Raw genomic sequence first — 14,512 nt, 5'->3', positions numbered from 1 at the left:
ACTTCCAAAAAGCTTCTTATAAAAATTAGTGATATGCACCTTAGCATCATTTAAAGTTGAGAGAGAAGTTCTATATCGAGATGGGAGTGGCGGATTAAAGAGGAAGAAGGGGAGATGGGAAGAAGATGTGATGAAAAAAAAAGAAATGAAGAAAAATGAGTTTCACAGCAAATGAGGTAGATAGATATTTTATGTTATTAGCTCATAAACCATAATATTTCTCTTAATAATTGAGGGATAGAAAGTAATTTTAGCACATCTGTTAAAGGGTTGTAACTTTTCAAAAGTCCATCAAAAATATTTATATGCTTTTATATAGTACATGAGGTAAAGTGATATTGACCTAAATAAAAAGAGGCAAAATGTAATTAAGAATTTAAATTTTGTGAAAAGCTTCACTTCGAAGCAGCAATTCATCCTCAGTGAGCTGCCTAGATTCCTGAATTAAAATTATGCCTCGTAATTGTCTCAACTTATTTCTGTTTGTATTCCATATCCTTCCTCTAGAAATTCCAATGAGATAACCACAAGTACCCCCTATTTGTAGACTTTCTCTATTTAATAATAGATATGACCTCCTTTGCCGCTGCCATCGAGGATTCTATGGTTTCTCTTCTTCCTCTTGCACAAGCCCTGTTCTCCACAAAGGAGCAACCATGGGAAGTGATCAACATTTGTCTAAAAGTTTTCCAATCTTTTGATTAAGATAATGGAGTGCCGGTTGCCTAGTTGATGCTGAAATTTATTTGAATAAGCAAATGAGATGGAGAATGCAATTGGCAACTATCAGTTCTGCTTTTACTCTTGGATCTAAATATAAAAGTTGAGGCAATGGTTGTTGGGTAACCAGTTACTTTTGGGTTATATTCGTATTGCAATTGTCGTACTATGTGATATAATTAATTAATTAAATAATTAGGGATAACGGAGGACTCAAAGGCCTTTTTGCATTTATCCTGTGGGCCATGAGTTTGAAACAAATGCAAATCCAGATAGCGTTGATAATTATATGTGTTACCTTTCGTGATGTAGAGTTCCTTCTGTCGAAAACAAGGTTTCACGATTTCACAAATCCAGGTTGTTCCTTTCTTTTTATGTTGCAACGTTGTTTCGCAATAGTACCTCTTTGAAGTAATTTTAAATCATAGCAGTTTTTATTTGGTCAAGTGTTGAGTTAAGTTTTTCTTTTTTTTTTAATGTGTGGATATGTGGATCTTAGCTCTGAGACATCTTCAATCTTTGCAGAAGCCTGGGAAGCCATAAAACGCTCACTGGTGTATTTCCAACATCACCCAGTTGGAACAGTTGCTGCATGGGCCATTCAGGAGAAGAACTGAACTATAATCAGGTTTTTCCTTTAATTTTCAAGTGATTATAAATTTGATATGTTAATCTGGAAATTGGTGTTCCTTCATATCTGAAGTACGTAGAACTATATTCTTGTTGTAAGTTTGAACTCCACTGATATTCAGCATGCTAAATGTTGAGTTATATATACTCTAATCTCACTCTTTCACATTTCATTTTGTTCTGTTGGGTTTATATTGTAGCAGATTGATTTCCGTAAATTCTTCATATGTGACCTGTTAAAAATAAATAATACCGTGTACTACACTATGTTTTAAGTTGTGTCTGGAATAGTTAACTGAAGTTTCACTGGGGAAGCTTCAAAGTAGTGCATAATCAAGCATAAGCTAAGAAGGTTGATACCAGAAATGCTGGTTTTGGGGACACTGCTGTTGGAGGAGTTGATTCTGAGTTTTGGTGGATAATATTACTTCGTCCCTGTACACAGTCCACTGAAGATTCATCTTTGGCAGATCTGCCTGACTGCCAAAGGGGCCTGCACCTTATTCTGGATCCTTGTCTATCAGATGGATTTGGTACATTTCTCCCACATTGCTCTGTGTGATCGACCACAGAATGGTAAGCCTCTTTCAATAATTGAGTTCCTCGTTCAAGGTTGGCTTTGAAATCAAATCCTACCCTATGGAAAATTCTCCAGACTGATGGAAAGCCACAAGCAAGAGACTAAGAGAAAGCATTCTGGTTTCTATAGCCTAAAAGGTTTTGTTTAGTATAGGAAACTTGCGTTTGATATTAAGACTAACTCATTAAAAAAATGTTTCTAGAACTAGAAGAAAAAGAAAAATCTAACAGTGACTCCACCTCTTTATTAAATTATCAACAGCACCACAGGACTGAACATATTTAACTACATGGAAATTGAAAAGCTATGAACTGTAATACAAGTGGATGTCTAATGTAATCATTTGCTCACCATATGCCAATTACAGAGTTTTCTTTTATCAGAATTCAAGCAACCATTAGTTTTGCTTTTCACTTTATTGACATATGAAATTTAATTGCTATCAGAAAATGGTATTCTTTTATGGTTTATGTTTATAAAATTTTTGTTTCTCTTGTGAAATCACTAAAATTAGGAAGTCGAGAACTTTTCTCACCACAATAGTTCTTAGTAGCCATGCTGTTAGATAGACTTAATTTTCAGAAGTCATCTGCCTAATTTTAATTACATTTGAATTAGAAATTTGCTAGTTCAAGTCTTCAAGGAACTTCATTTCATATCATTAATTAGTTTTCCTTTATCTTCTTATGTCATGAGAAATCTACTATAACAATGAAGTATCAGATTGATTTAAAAGTTGAGCTAGTGACAAGGACATTTTATCTTTAATAAACTACCAATCGTAAGGGAAAAAATCAGTGAAGCTAAGAGCACCTATATAGGTTTGCAAAGGACTAAGATTGAGTTCACAGAGTTTTATATTATATTTCACTATTCAATAACTCTGAAAACCTGATAGTATTCCAGAACTCACCTAAACCTTCTCAGTGCACAATGGATAAGTCAAGTGTTCAATAATTCTTTGCTTACCATGTAACTGTTTATTTTAGTTTTTTGCAAAGAAGATGAAAAATCTCTGCAAATTGTTCACTGTAACCATTATAAAGCTATAACTGTATCTTGTTTTCTGGCTTCTGCGGAAAGTAAAATTCTTCAGTAACTAGTTGGTGAAGCTTAAAGGTTCTCATTAAAGAAATTTCTTGAGTTATATAACTTTGATTCTGCGGGGGATCTATGTTTACCGGATTGAAATGCAAACTCTTTTTTAAGGCTCTAAGATGTGCTTTAGTTTTATTGAGTGAATAACAGAGCACCTTCGTGCCTTGAGCTATCACTTGCGGAGTTACTTTTAGCTCAACTTTCATCGGTTTAATGGCATTTCCTGCTGTAAAACAGACTATTCTCACACTGCAGTAAACAAGTTTGATATGATGGCGAACTCTCTTCCCTACTAGGTATTTGATTCATTTGCCTGAGCGTGACTTCAGTTTGTTTAGTTTGGATAACTGCATTGGAGGAAATGCCATTATATCATCCTTGGCAACGCCAGATCAATCTACAGCAATTATGGGTCTTTTGGAAGTGCGAGGGAGATGACTCTAAAGGTTTGCTATCCAGCCATAGAAAGTTACGAATGGCAAATAGTTACTGGGTGTGATCCAAAGAACAGTAGGTAGAGCTATCACAGTGGAGGATCTTCAGAATAAGTAACTGAGATAAAAGGGTTAGATTAATTATTTCTTGACTTGCAAATATTTAGTTTTTAAAAATAAGTGCAGTAGATGTATTCATTTAATAGTGGATTAATTATTTCTGACTTGCTTTTATGTGCTAAATTTTTTCTTAATTGCCATATATAAGTGCAGTCCTTATGTTAGTATCTTATTTGAAACTTGAGAACATCGACATCCTATAATTACTAGCACTTTAACAAGTACCTGCTATATATATATATATATATTCAACCCTTAAGTCTGTTGTCATTTTATAGCACTTGTTTGGTTTCTCACCGCTGCATGCATCAATAAGATTGCGGAGAGCCGATTGCTGAAAGATAACTGGCCAGATTGTTACGACGGAAAGCAAGCCAATAGATTCCAGACCTGGTCAATCAATTGTCAGCTACCTGATTGCCAAGATGATGCTGGATGATCCAATCTCTTGTAGGATTGATTAGCGCTAGAGGAAGGCAAACAGTTAATATGGCCCTCCATTCAGAAATAACCTTCGAGGAAATGGCCTAAGCAACTAGTTTTTCTTGTGAACAAACAGTAATTGAAACAATCATTTGATACTCTTCTAGTTATTCTAGTGTATGCTCATATGGATTTTTAATAATTCAATGAAAAATTTATAATACCTAGGCAACAAAGATACAGAATCATAAAATATTTTAGATCAGTACACTTTCTGTGTGATGAGTACTAACTAGCATGGTGAATTATGTGAGTCAACCGCGCATGAGTATATGAAAATACTATGGTAAGAAGGCTACAAATAACTTAAGCTCATGAAAACATAAGATCTTTCAGAATTTTTTACATAAATTGAACACATTACCGCTCAAGCTCCTCTTGAAACAAAGATTAACAAACTCAATCTCGAGTCAAGATAGAAATAGCTTCTTAGAGTTGAGCTTGATTTATTTTCAAGTCAGCTCATCGGCTCATCTATGACCCTCGAGCTCATTTCCAACAAGCTTGTTGATGGCTTTTACAGCAACAAGAAGAGTAATTGACACAAAACAAGAGAGACCTTATCCAAGAATTAACGAGGTTGTCAGAAAGTTTTAGGCTTTTACGGCAACAAGAAGTATCTAGTAATAGAAACAAAACAATTCATCATCAATTCTTATAACTAGACACTTCAATTTAATTTTCTGATTAGCTATCTCTTTCTTTCATTATCTTTGTTGAGCAATATCTTTTTCTTCATTCTTTCGTGTGGTTGTGGATTTTGTTGTCAAAGAGCATTCTATTTTCTCCATTATTCCTTCTTCCTTCATTTATTCTCTATAATGGAAAATGGATATGAATGGCTCATCGCGTTACATGCGTAGATGAACTCGTGAACTGTATCCAAGAAGAAATAAATAGTTACACTTCACTGCACTGAAAAAGGTCAGAAGAACACCTTAACTCCCAAGTTCCATGAGATTGATAGTAAAGCTTATGAGCCAAACACGTTGTCCACCGACCCATACCATCATGGTAATCTAGCTTTAGAAAACATGGAGAATGTGAAGTTGTTCATTCTAATTGAAATCCCCAAAAGAAATTAAGCTTCATTGAAGGACTATGTTAAGGGAATTAGGCCATAAGAAAAGGAAGCACAAAACTATTGTTCTGATTACATTAAAATGGAGATCTAAAGTTTGCAAAGATGCTCTTACTTGATACTTGATGTGTTCTTCCTACTTAACTCATTCTCTCATTTGGCTATGGCACATGAAGGTCTAATCACAGAAGATGAGATCAGTAGTTAAATTGGCATGCAGGACTAATTCAGCGAATGAAGATCATGTTATTGCAAATATTAACTCTATGCTCAAGATGAAATCCAGGATACTAGTGCATGTCAAAAAGGTTATTATGATACATACAGTCAGCAATTCCATTCCTCAATGAACGTCCTAAAAGAGTGGCACTTTATTAACATGGGAAATGATACTCTACTACTAGAGAACCAAATTCCATTTTCTAACAGTGATGGACTCCTACTCCAATGTTTGCAAACCAATTTTCAAGAGCAGCACTTTTATAATAGCAAATTTATTGATAAAATAATATATAATTGAGTTGTATAAACTACATTCAAGTTCATAGTCAAGCCATATAGCTTATGGAAGATTAGATCATGTGAAGAAATTAATATATTCGAAGTAGAAATTAAAGCATCAGATTTTAGGACCTTGTTCTGATGGGGTTAAGGGTACCCGAACAACTAGAATGACACTTAGGGAAATTAGGGTGCGTCTCAATGGCATATTCAGGACTGCAAAGAAAAGTTTAGATTTAGAAACGGATTTAAAGACTCCTTTAGAGGATTGACGAATTATAGATGTTCCTCTTCTCTATTTAAGGGACCGAGACCTAGAGCCAAAAGGTGGGACATCCATCCAAGATTTCATCATTTTAAGACACTTCAGATAATTTGTATACCTATAACTGTTAATCAAAGAAGAGTTAGCCTATACTCCTCAGTAGAAGACATGCAACCAATATTAAATGATACTCTTCAATTATTTAATTTGATGGCACTCAAATATAAATACCAACTACCATGAACAAACCATATGCATTTAGGTTAAGAAAACTCCCATTGTCCATGACTCACCAAATTCCATCATAATATTTCTTTTTCTATTGTTCCGTATCAATCCCCTTTGCCACCGCCAGGGTTTCAGTAGATGCTAATGATTGTTCTTTGAAGATGTCTAACACAGCAAATCTCTTTTCTTGTCTTTTCCACCAATTCACTTGATTGTATGAGAAGCAAAGGATAATTTACCACATCCACTAGCAATTAATTAAGCCCCTCAAAATTAACAAACAAACAAACAAACAAGAAAAGATCCAAATTTTATAGTAGCAGGGAATTAGCAACTATCACAAAGACGAGAAGAGAAAGAAAAGAAGAGCAACCAACCTAGTGGGTGAAGGCGTAGAAGACGGTGGAGACATAAACCATGAGCGCCGTCGACACAAGCGTGACCAGCGCCGCCACCGCCCGCACCGTCGCTTGGCTGCCGCACGACAGCATACCGAGCCGGATCTGGATCACATTCACCATTGACAGCAGCAAGAACAAGCAGCCCATCACCGACCCCACCGCCGACGCGAGCATCCCGAGGCGGAGCACCCGCGAGTTGATGTGGGCCCGGAATGCGTCGTGCGGATCTTTGCTGTTGATGAGGTTGATGGCGAGCTTCAACCCCTGGGCGACAAGGCTGGAGAAGAGGAAGAAGCTGAAGGCGACGACCTCGAACACGAGGAGGTTACGGACCACGTCGGGCCCAGCATCGCACGCGGCGGAGCTCTCGAGGCTGCGCTGGCCCGGGGTGGTCAGCGAGAGGCCGACGAAGACGGCGACGGTGAAGAGGGAATTGACGTTGACCACGCCGTCGAGCGCCGTCACGTGGATGCTCGTGGTGGAGGTCGGGAAGCTGGTCTTAGGTTGGTGGTTGTGGTGGTCTTCGGATCTGAGATCAAAGATTTGAATCACTACTTTTGAGATGCAAAGCGCTAAAGGAATGACAGGAGGAAGGTGACTAGTGCTACTTACTCATCCATGGTTAGAGAAGAGATAGTAGTCCTTTGTAAATCTTTTGTAATGGAGGAGGAGGAGGAGTAGGGATAGATTTGGAGACGACAGGAGGACGAAGGGAAAGTTTCTGGTAGAGCGAGAGAAAGACGAGGAATAAGATGGGTTCTAATTCTGGGTTTAGGTCACCAACACTGATAAAGTAACGTTTAAAGGAGTATAGTGGTAATACTTTATCTTTATCTGGAGATAGAAGATGCTCCTTTTGGTTGCATTTGGTGAACAATTGCTAAATGATTGATATCTAGTAAATTCTTGAAAGTGTTGAATTAACGTGCGCAAATCTTGAACTGCTATTTAATATCCGGCATGCTAATAATTGAAAGGAGGAAATCTTCCAAGAAGTAGTACATATCTAGATAAAATACTTCGCAAGATAAGAAAATGGCGGAGAGTAACTTAGGATCGAGTATCAGTTTTACTTTGGGGTGAAAAAATTGATAGGATAACTTATATTTTTGGTTCGGATCTTAAATAAATACAAAAACGAACCGTATTTTAATCAAATATGAATACACCTAGTCTATAATTTATATCCCTATGAAATTACTAATTCTTGTATCTAAGGAGTATCTTCAAATCAGGAGTGAAATAAATTTAAATTTAATCATAAGAGGATAAATTATAATTTCTCCGTTATATATTATAGATAGTGAGTGCACACATATATTAATTATATGCATTACACACATAAGTTACAAGAATTATACGTTACATGCTTAAAAATGTAGTTATTAAAAATATTTCATTTGTAATTGCATGGAAATAGTATGTATTGTAAATAGTTTAATGTTAGTGAATTTCTGTAATAATTTATTGTACATTTGGATTGACATGGATGTAACTAGAAAATAAATAAAAGAAAACTTTTAAAGGAAAACTTTTAAAGGATACATGATTGAAGATGAAATAGTTTGTGCTAAATAAAGAATGCAAAATATTAGTTTACCAACACGAATTTATATGACTTGCTTTCATTTAATCGAATGGTTGACTATAAATGTTGTAAAACTAAAGTCAAGATCCATGGTTTAGCATAATTTATCCCAAAAGACAAATGGAGAGATATTACAAGAGTGCGGCAACGTGATTCCTTTGAACACACTTTTGCATTAGACCCTTCTTACATTTGATATAAAAAGTGGTATGCAGCAATATACTCTTCATAGAAAGTGACGAGTATTTAATAATGTGATACAAATATTATAAAATTCAATTTTGTGTTTGCATACATCTATAAGCGTATTTTTTTTCTACACAATTTTGTTTATCTCTATTTCTCATTAGGTAAATAGGCAGAAGACATCTCGAAAGAATTATTTAATTAAATATATGACTGTGGAGTGCACCTAAACAAAGGCTAAAATGTTATACCTATAAAATATATTTTAAGGCAACATGCCAATGTCTATTTCAGTAAATTTATACTAAAGATCATATTCAAAAAAATGTGAGGTCTCTATATTTGGACCAAAAAAAAAATATCATCGAGTTAGGCTGCTACATATCTCGTGTCGAATTGGATTCTAAAGATCAAATTATAAAACGAACTTTTATATTTTTTTTATATTTTTCTAACAATTTTGCATAAGTATATATTATGTAAAATTATGAATTTATATGTATAAATTTAAGTTGTACCTTATTTGATTTACTATATGGAGAAAAAAGATATAAAACTAGAAGCTACTAGAGCTATATGTTTGATTTCAAGGTCTATTCTTTGGCTCTTCATTTGAGACAATTTGGTTAGGCAATATTAAGACTATTATAAATCTAATAGTATGTTATTATCTTTTATCCACTCTAGTAATTTTAGTTTAATATGTTATCCCTTTCCCTGTGCAAGCCTAAGAATGTTTTCCTTTTATTTAAGCACATAAATATTAATCATCTTTAGAGGGTAGCTTTGTTATTTATAGTAGTTGTTATAAATTAAATAATTATAATGGTTCCGATCAGTGAGTATCTCTACTAATTACTTCTAATAGGTAATTAGTTCTAATTGGAGATTAATAATAATGTTCAATATGCTTTAACATTTAATAAAGTAAATTAATCAAACATTATCTATTATATTTTTCTATAAATCGACAATGATTAGTGGAATAGTAAACATTTTGATATATGTATTAAATACTCTTAATAACACATTAGATCATCAATATTGCTATATCAATTTTAGTTGAGCAATAAATAAATAAAAAATTTGGTAAATATACCCAAACCAATAACGGTTGTCTATGAGTTATTTAATTGATTAGTTTTAGGTAAGTTTGTATTTATATTTATTGTCATAATAGATACGCTAGTATTGAGATGCAATATTGACTCATATGATGGTAATGGGCCTATGATTGGGGTCTTTAGTTTGTGATAAGCAATCAATCAGCTATTCGTTAGGTAATAAGCAGATAATACTATCACTAGATGCATTTCCTTCTCTATAGGTGTTGCTCGATGGTTTGTTTGATGTTAATTATGGTTATTGTTATATATAAGCCTGTGTTAAAAAAATTGATAGTTTGGAAAGTTGTATATCATATTTTATATTATAATACATGTGAACTATAATTTTAAACATGATGGGCATGTTTTCGGGTGCATTACTGTAATCATAGTTGGCATATATATTATATTACATCTTTCTTCACTATGATGCTGAGTTTACGAAGATGCTCGCAAGGATTATTTATAATTTAATAATTTTATTTTATTTTTATAAAATAAGCTAGATAATTGTAGCCTCTTATGCGGGCATTTTTATTAGTTATACATATGGATATATATTTTGAGCCTTATTATGTCTTGTGGTATTTTGGGCTTCTTTTATGCTTGAGATATTTATAAAAATTTTGGGTTTTATTTTATATATTATGTATAACATTGATCAACAGGTCACGTGGAATCCGCGTGGGTTCTATTCACATAATGACATATATTTGGAGGTAAGTATTTCAAATATTGCAAATTTTGCTCTATTAATGTTAAGGTCGATTTACATTTTTAATATTGCCTTGTCTAGAAGATTTATAGCTTATATGACCTAAAATCTTTCCTCCCTTTTATTTAGAATTATATTGATAACAAATTTGTATCTATGCTCAAAGCTCTTCCTAAAAATGAAAAATGAGGCTTTTCTTCACAAGGTTGAGATCATGAGATTTTGAAAGTAGCCATTTTTGTTTTACATATGCATTAGTATGTATTCTGGATCAGTTCAAGTGAGAAACTATTTTTTTCTGGACTAAATTATTTTCGTTTGGTATTTATATTGTTGTTTTTATTTATCTCCTTTGAAATGGTGCTTGCTTATTTGGTCATAATAAATGTGATGATGCTTAATTCATCCACATTTGAATGATGTGATTTAAGAATTACCATTGATTTATTGGTTGTAATAATATATTTACCCTTTTGCAACATTGCAACAATATATATGAACACTTTGGATTGGGTGTTGAGGGTTGAATATATAATTTAGATGTTAACATGTAGTATATTATATATATGGATAATGGTAATGTATATATAAATAAATGTATTGCAGACATAAGCACATACATAGATAATGATAATACATATATGGTTGGATGTATTACACATGGTGGTGTAGTCTATTAATCCCATCAATCAATCTGTTTTATCTACATCAAAAAGTATTTTTGTAAATTCATAAAAGATTAATATTATATGAAGATTACAATGAAATATCAAATAATGTTATTCTACATTAGAAGTATAATTTATGTTATTCTACATTAGAAGTATAATTTTAATAGTAAAAAATTAGCATAGTTACTCTAGATTTTTTTTATCCCCTTTTAAACCGTAAATCGAACATGAGAAATTAGTTTTTACAATATTCACAATTAAAGAGTGAAAGATTTATAAATTAATTAACAAGATGATATCATAGTGGTAAATATGAATACTATGAAACTTATTTTATTATTTCAATTCCACCTTGCTGCAGTACGTCAATTGTAATCTGCGTTTAAATTATGGATACAATTCAATCCAAATAAGCACATTTTATCCGCATCTTCAATTTATAATAAAATGCAACAAAACAAACTTCTTATCTGGGTAATAAATCTATTACTCAAAATTACACTTTGTCAAAATAAAAAAGGAACAGAAGATATTGCAATATGTTCATAGTAAATGTCAAATATTTCGATAGGTATGTCTATATATATATATACTTCTACTATCCATACAAAGAACATAATAAAAGAAAAGATCTCCACAATCCAAAAATCTATTCAAATATAAATATTAAATATAAAACTAACAATATTGGAAAACATTCTCTAAAGGCTTAATCTTCTTGTTAACTTGTAATAATCTCTGCTAGAGAGCTTTTGTGGTTCCCTTCTTTTGAAAAGAATTGCTTTGGCTCGCCCCTTCACTCTCTGGGATAGCAATTTCACAACTTCCTTCTTCTTGTTCTCAACGCCAAGATTAGTAAAGGAGGCGAAAACATCTCCTCGAGTACTCCAAGGTAGCTTTGATGCCGAGTTCTTTTTCATGCTAGCCGTCTTACAGAGCGGTGGAACCTAAAAACAAAGACAGTCAAAACGAAGTTGCAATATAATAGATGGAACACTACTCGATATCTTAAAAAGATATAAGTTTACCTCATGAGTCAAGTTCAAGGAATCAAGAACGGGAGTATGTTGAAGGAAACTAATCAAGTCCACAACATTCTTCTCAGTAAAGCATGCAGTGACATCCAAGCGCTTTAAATTAGAAAACTTGGGTAAACTCAAGTACTGATCTACTAACACATGAACTTCATTAGGTCTCGACATAATATCCTAGTAGTCAAAACATAAAAAATGCACAATTAGCCACATCTATAAGTAATAGTCATAGTAGCAAGAAAGGTACTGGATAACCAATTAGCCCAAAAGCTTAAGTTATTAGGTAATTAATTAGTAATATATATTGTATCTTTTATAGCCTTTGGTGCACACATGAAGATAATAGATAATATTGAGAGTAAGAAAATAAAAGTGAGCGAAATCGTGAAAAGAAACTTTAATATCATATTAAATTAGCTCAAAGCTTAAGTTATTAGGTAATTAATTAGTAATATATATTGTATCTTTTATATATTTTTTCATATGTGGCCTTTGGTGCACACATGAAGATAATAGATAATATTGAGAGTAAGAAAATAAAAGTGAGCGAACTCGTGAAAGGAAACTTTAATATCATATTAAATAATCAGTTGACCTATAATATTAGTTAACAAATTAATAATATGTATTATAAAAAATAGTACTTATTAAAAGGAAGATAAAAAATGACTAAAATTACAACAAAGGAGGCGAAGAAAATATTAGGATAACATTTGCTTCGAGTATAAAAAAAATTTATAATTTTTTTAAAAAATGAAGCAGTAATTATAATATTATAAAAAATTTCTCTGCAATTATGCAATTATGTAGAAAAAAGAAAACCCAAGAAAATAAGACTCATATTTATACGCAGTCAAGTCAAGCAGATAAGGAGAATAAGAGAATACTTCACTAAGTCAGATAAGGAGAATAAGATAATACTTCACTAAATAGCAGATAAGGAGAATAAGAGAATACTTCGCTCTCGGTGAGATGAATCAACAGCTCGGATACATTGGCCACGCTCCGGATCACGTCGCCGACGCTCACGACATGCTTATGATGAATGTTGCCGAACTTGATGACAGCGGAGCGCAAGGCCGGCGAGTCCAATTGGTAGTGTCTTACTAAACGCGCAGGGCTCTCGAAGTGCAAGAATTCGAGGCTCGGACACAGCAATCGCAGGTGCAAGGGCTCATCGGAATCGCAATCAAGGTACAAACTTCTAAGACTGGGAGAGCACAAATTCAACGAATTCATCTTCATCGGCACCAGTTTCACATCTTTCAGAGCAGGACAGCTCGCCGCGATCCCCTCGAGCAACTCCCCAATTGCGCGGAAGCCATAAAGGTGGAGACTTTTGAGCCGACGCAAGCGGCATGTGGCCGGGACCGGGAGAGGGAGGACATAGCGAGTATTCCACTCACCGCTCAAGGAGATGGAGAGGGATTCAAGGCATTCCAAGCGCAAGATGACAGGGAAGAGGGAGAGGATGTTTCCGGTAGGGAGGTGGAGATCGATATGGCGGAGGGCGCGCGATAGCCAGGGGGACAAGATCCCAGAGTGGAAGCCGCAAACGCCGCAATGGAGTCGGAGACGGACGAGCGCGACGGAGGAGTCCCGGCCGGCGAAGACGGATTCGCATAGGGATTTGAACTTACCGTGAAGGGAGCATTCATAGCATTCGAGGTCGACAGAGGGGACGGTGGCCCAGAGGTGGCGAAAGCGGCGGGAGAGGACGGAGAGGCGGACGGAGAAGTGGGTCGGGAGGTTGGAGAGGATGTTGAGGAGGAGGTCATCCGGGAGGTCGGAGAGGCGGTCAGTGACTACTACGGAAGGCGTCATGGCCATCGGAGATTAGGGCGAGGTGGGAGTAATAAGACGATGCGGTTAGACACTAATTATATAGGATTGACGCCTATGCAATCCGGATCGGACTCCGAATTTTTTTTTTATCCGATTTAAATATGGATTAAATTTTTTTTAAAAATATTTCGATATGGATTAGTACGGATATCGAATAGCTATTTACAGGCATATTTTTTTAATAATTCTAATTTTTACTTTTCTTATTTAAATAGTAAATATTAATATTATTACTAAATATATATTATATATTATTTATAGAGATTACTTTATCTAATTTTATATATATTTGACATATAAAAATAAACTTTTTGTATGAAACTCTAACCCTATTCACTTAAAAATAAGAATAAGATTATTCTAAACTAAGCCTCTTTATTCTAGTGTTCTAACTAAACAACATCTTATTATAGTTTTTCACCATTCTCTCTCATCTTATTTCATACAACTTTAAAAAAAAAATTAATAATAATTTATAATTATTATTTTTTTCTTAAATTAGATAATATTTAATTACACATTATCTCAGCTACAGATAAGATTCTCTCTCCACTATCTCTTCTACTAAATATTAGTCATCTCAGTTATAGTTTATGTTTTCTCTTTTATCTATATCTTCTGTTAAATATTAGTCAGCTAATATATAGTTGAGATTTTATTCTTTTTAACTAGTAAATTATGTATGAATAAAAATAAAACATATTAAGGTGTCACACTTTCTTCATATTGCCGGATTGACGAATTATAGATGTTTCTCACCTCTGTTTAAGGGACTAGACCTAGAGCCAAAAGCAGCTACATCCATCCAAGAATTCATCATATAAAG

At 33.9% G+C, this 14,512-nt stretch overlaps 2 protein-coding genes and 1 pseudogene across 4 annotated transcripts; 1 reads left to right on the top strand and 2 right to left on the bottom strand.

Annotated features, from left to right (window-relative positions):
* The first annotated feature begins 831 nt into the window (after window positions 1–831).
* On the top strand, window positions 832–4,046 carry LOC140783557 (probable alkaline/neutral invertase B; annotated as a pseudogene).
* Window positions 3,796–7,350, bottom strand: LOC140784694 (uncharacterized). 2 transcript variants are annotated; one of them, XM_073132221.1, is made up of 3 exons: window positions 7,154–7,350; window positions 6,518–7,070; window positions 3,796–4,048 (listed from the first exon to the last, which is right to left on the bottom strand). In XM_073132221.1, the coding sequence occupies exons 1-2, from the start codon at window positions 7,159–7,161 to the stop codon at window positions 6,518–6,520; spliced, it is 561 nt and encodes a 186-aa protein (XP_072988322.1). In that variant the 5' UTR covers window positions 7,162–7,350; the 3' UTR covers window positions 3,796–4,048. The 2 variants fall into 2 exon arrangements, with proteins under 2 accessions (XP_072988322.1, XP_072988323.1); XM_073132222.1 differs by lacking the exon at window positions 3,796–4,048 and adding an exon at window positions 4,381–4,941.
* Window positions 7,351–11,255: 3,905 nt separating this feature from the next.
* LOC140784693 (F-box/LRR-repeat protein At3g26922-like) lies at window positions 11,256–13,695 on the bottom strand. 2 transcript variants are annotated; one of them, XM_073132219.1, is made up of 3 exons: window positions 12,799–13,695; window positions 11,836–12,015; window positions 11,256–11,754 (listed from the first exon to the last, which is right to left on the bottom strand). In XM_073132219.1, the coding sequence occupies exons 1-3, from the start codon at window positions 13,669–13,671 to the stop codon at window positions 11,509–11,511; spliced, it is 1,299 nt and encodes a 432-aa protein (XP_072988320.1). In that variant the 5' UTR covers window positions 13,672–13,695; the 3' UTR covers window positions 11,256–11,508. The 2 variants fall into 2 exon arrangements, with proteins under 2 accessions (XP_072988320.1, XP_072988321.1); XM_073132220.1 differs by having other exon boundaries at window positions 11,836–11,904; window positions 12,799–13,689.
* Window positions 13,696–14,512: the final 817 nt, after the last annotated feature.

Source organism: Typha latifolia, chromosome 3 (assembly GCF_019914945.1).
Source record: "Typha latifolia isolate L0001 chromosome 3, TyphaL0001v2, whole genome shotgun sequence".
NCBI lineage: Eukaryota > Viridiplantae > Streptophyta > Magnoliopsida > Poales > Typhaceae > Typha > Typha latifolia.
Note: the sequence above shows the minus strand (reverse complement) of the source record. Positions and strands in the feature narration are given on the sequence as shown.

What these genes read in the sequence shown, in the direction of transcription:
- LOC140784693 (XM_073132219.1), bottom strand. Translation starts at nt 13,671, where the DNA reads ATGGCCATGACGCCTTCCGTAGTAGTCACTGACCGCCTCTCCGACCTC. An exon ending in TTCATCTCACCGAGAGCGAA is followed by an intron (nt 12,016 to 12,798) that starts GTATTCTCTTAT and finishes TTTGACTACTAG; the next exon opens with GATATTATGTCGAGACCTAA. An exon ending in CCTTGAACTTGACTCATGAG is followed by an intron (nt 11,755 to 11,835) that starts GTAAACTTATAT and finishes CTTTGTTTTTAG; the next exon opens with GTTCCACCGCTCTGTAAGAC.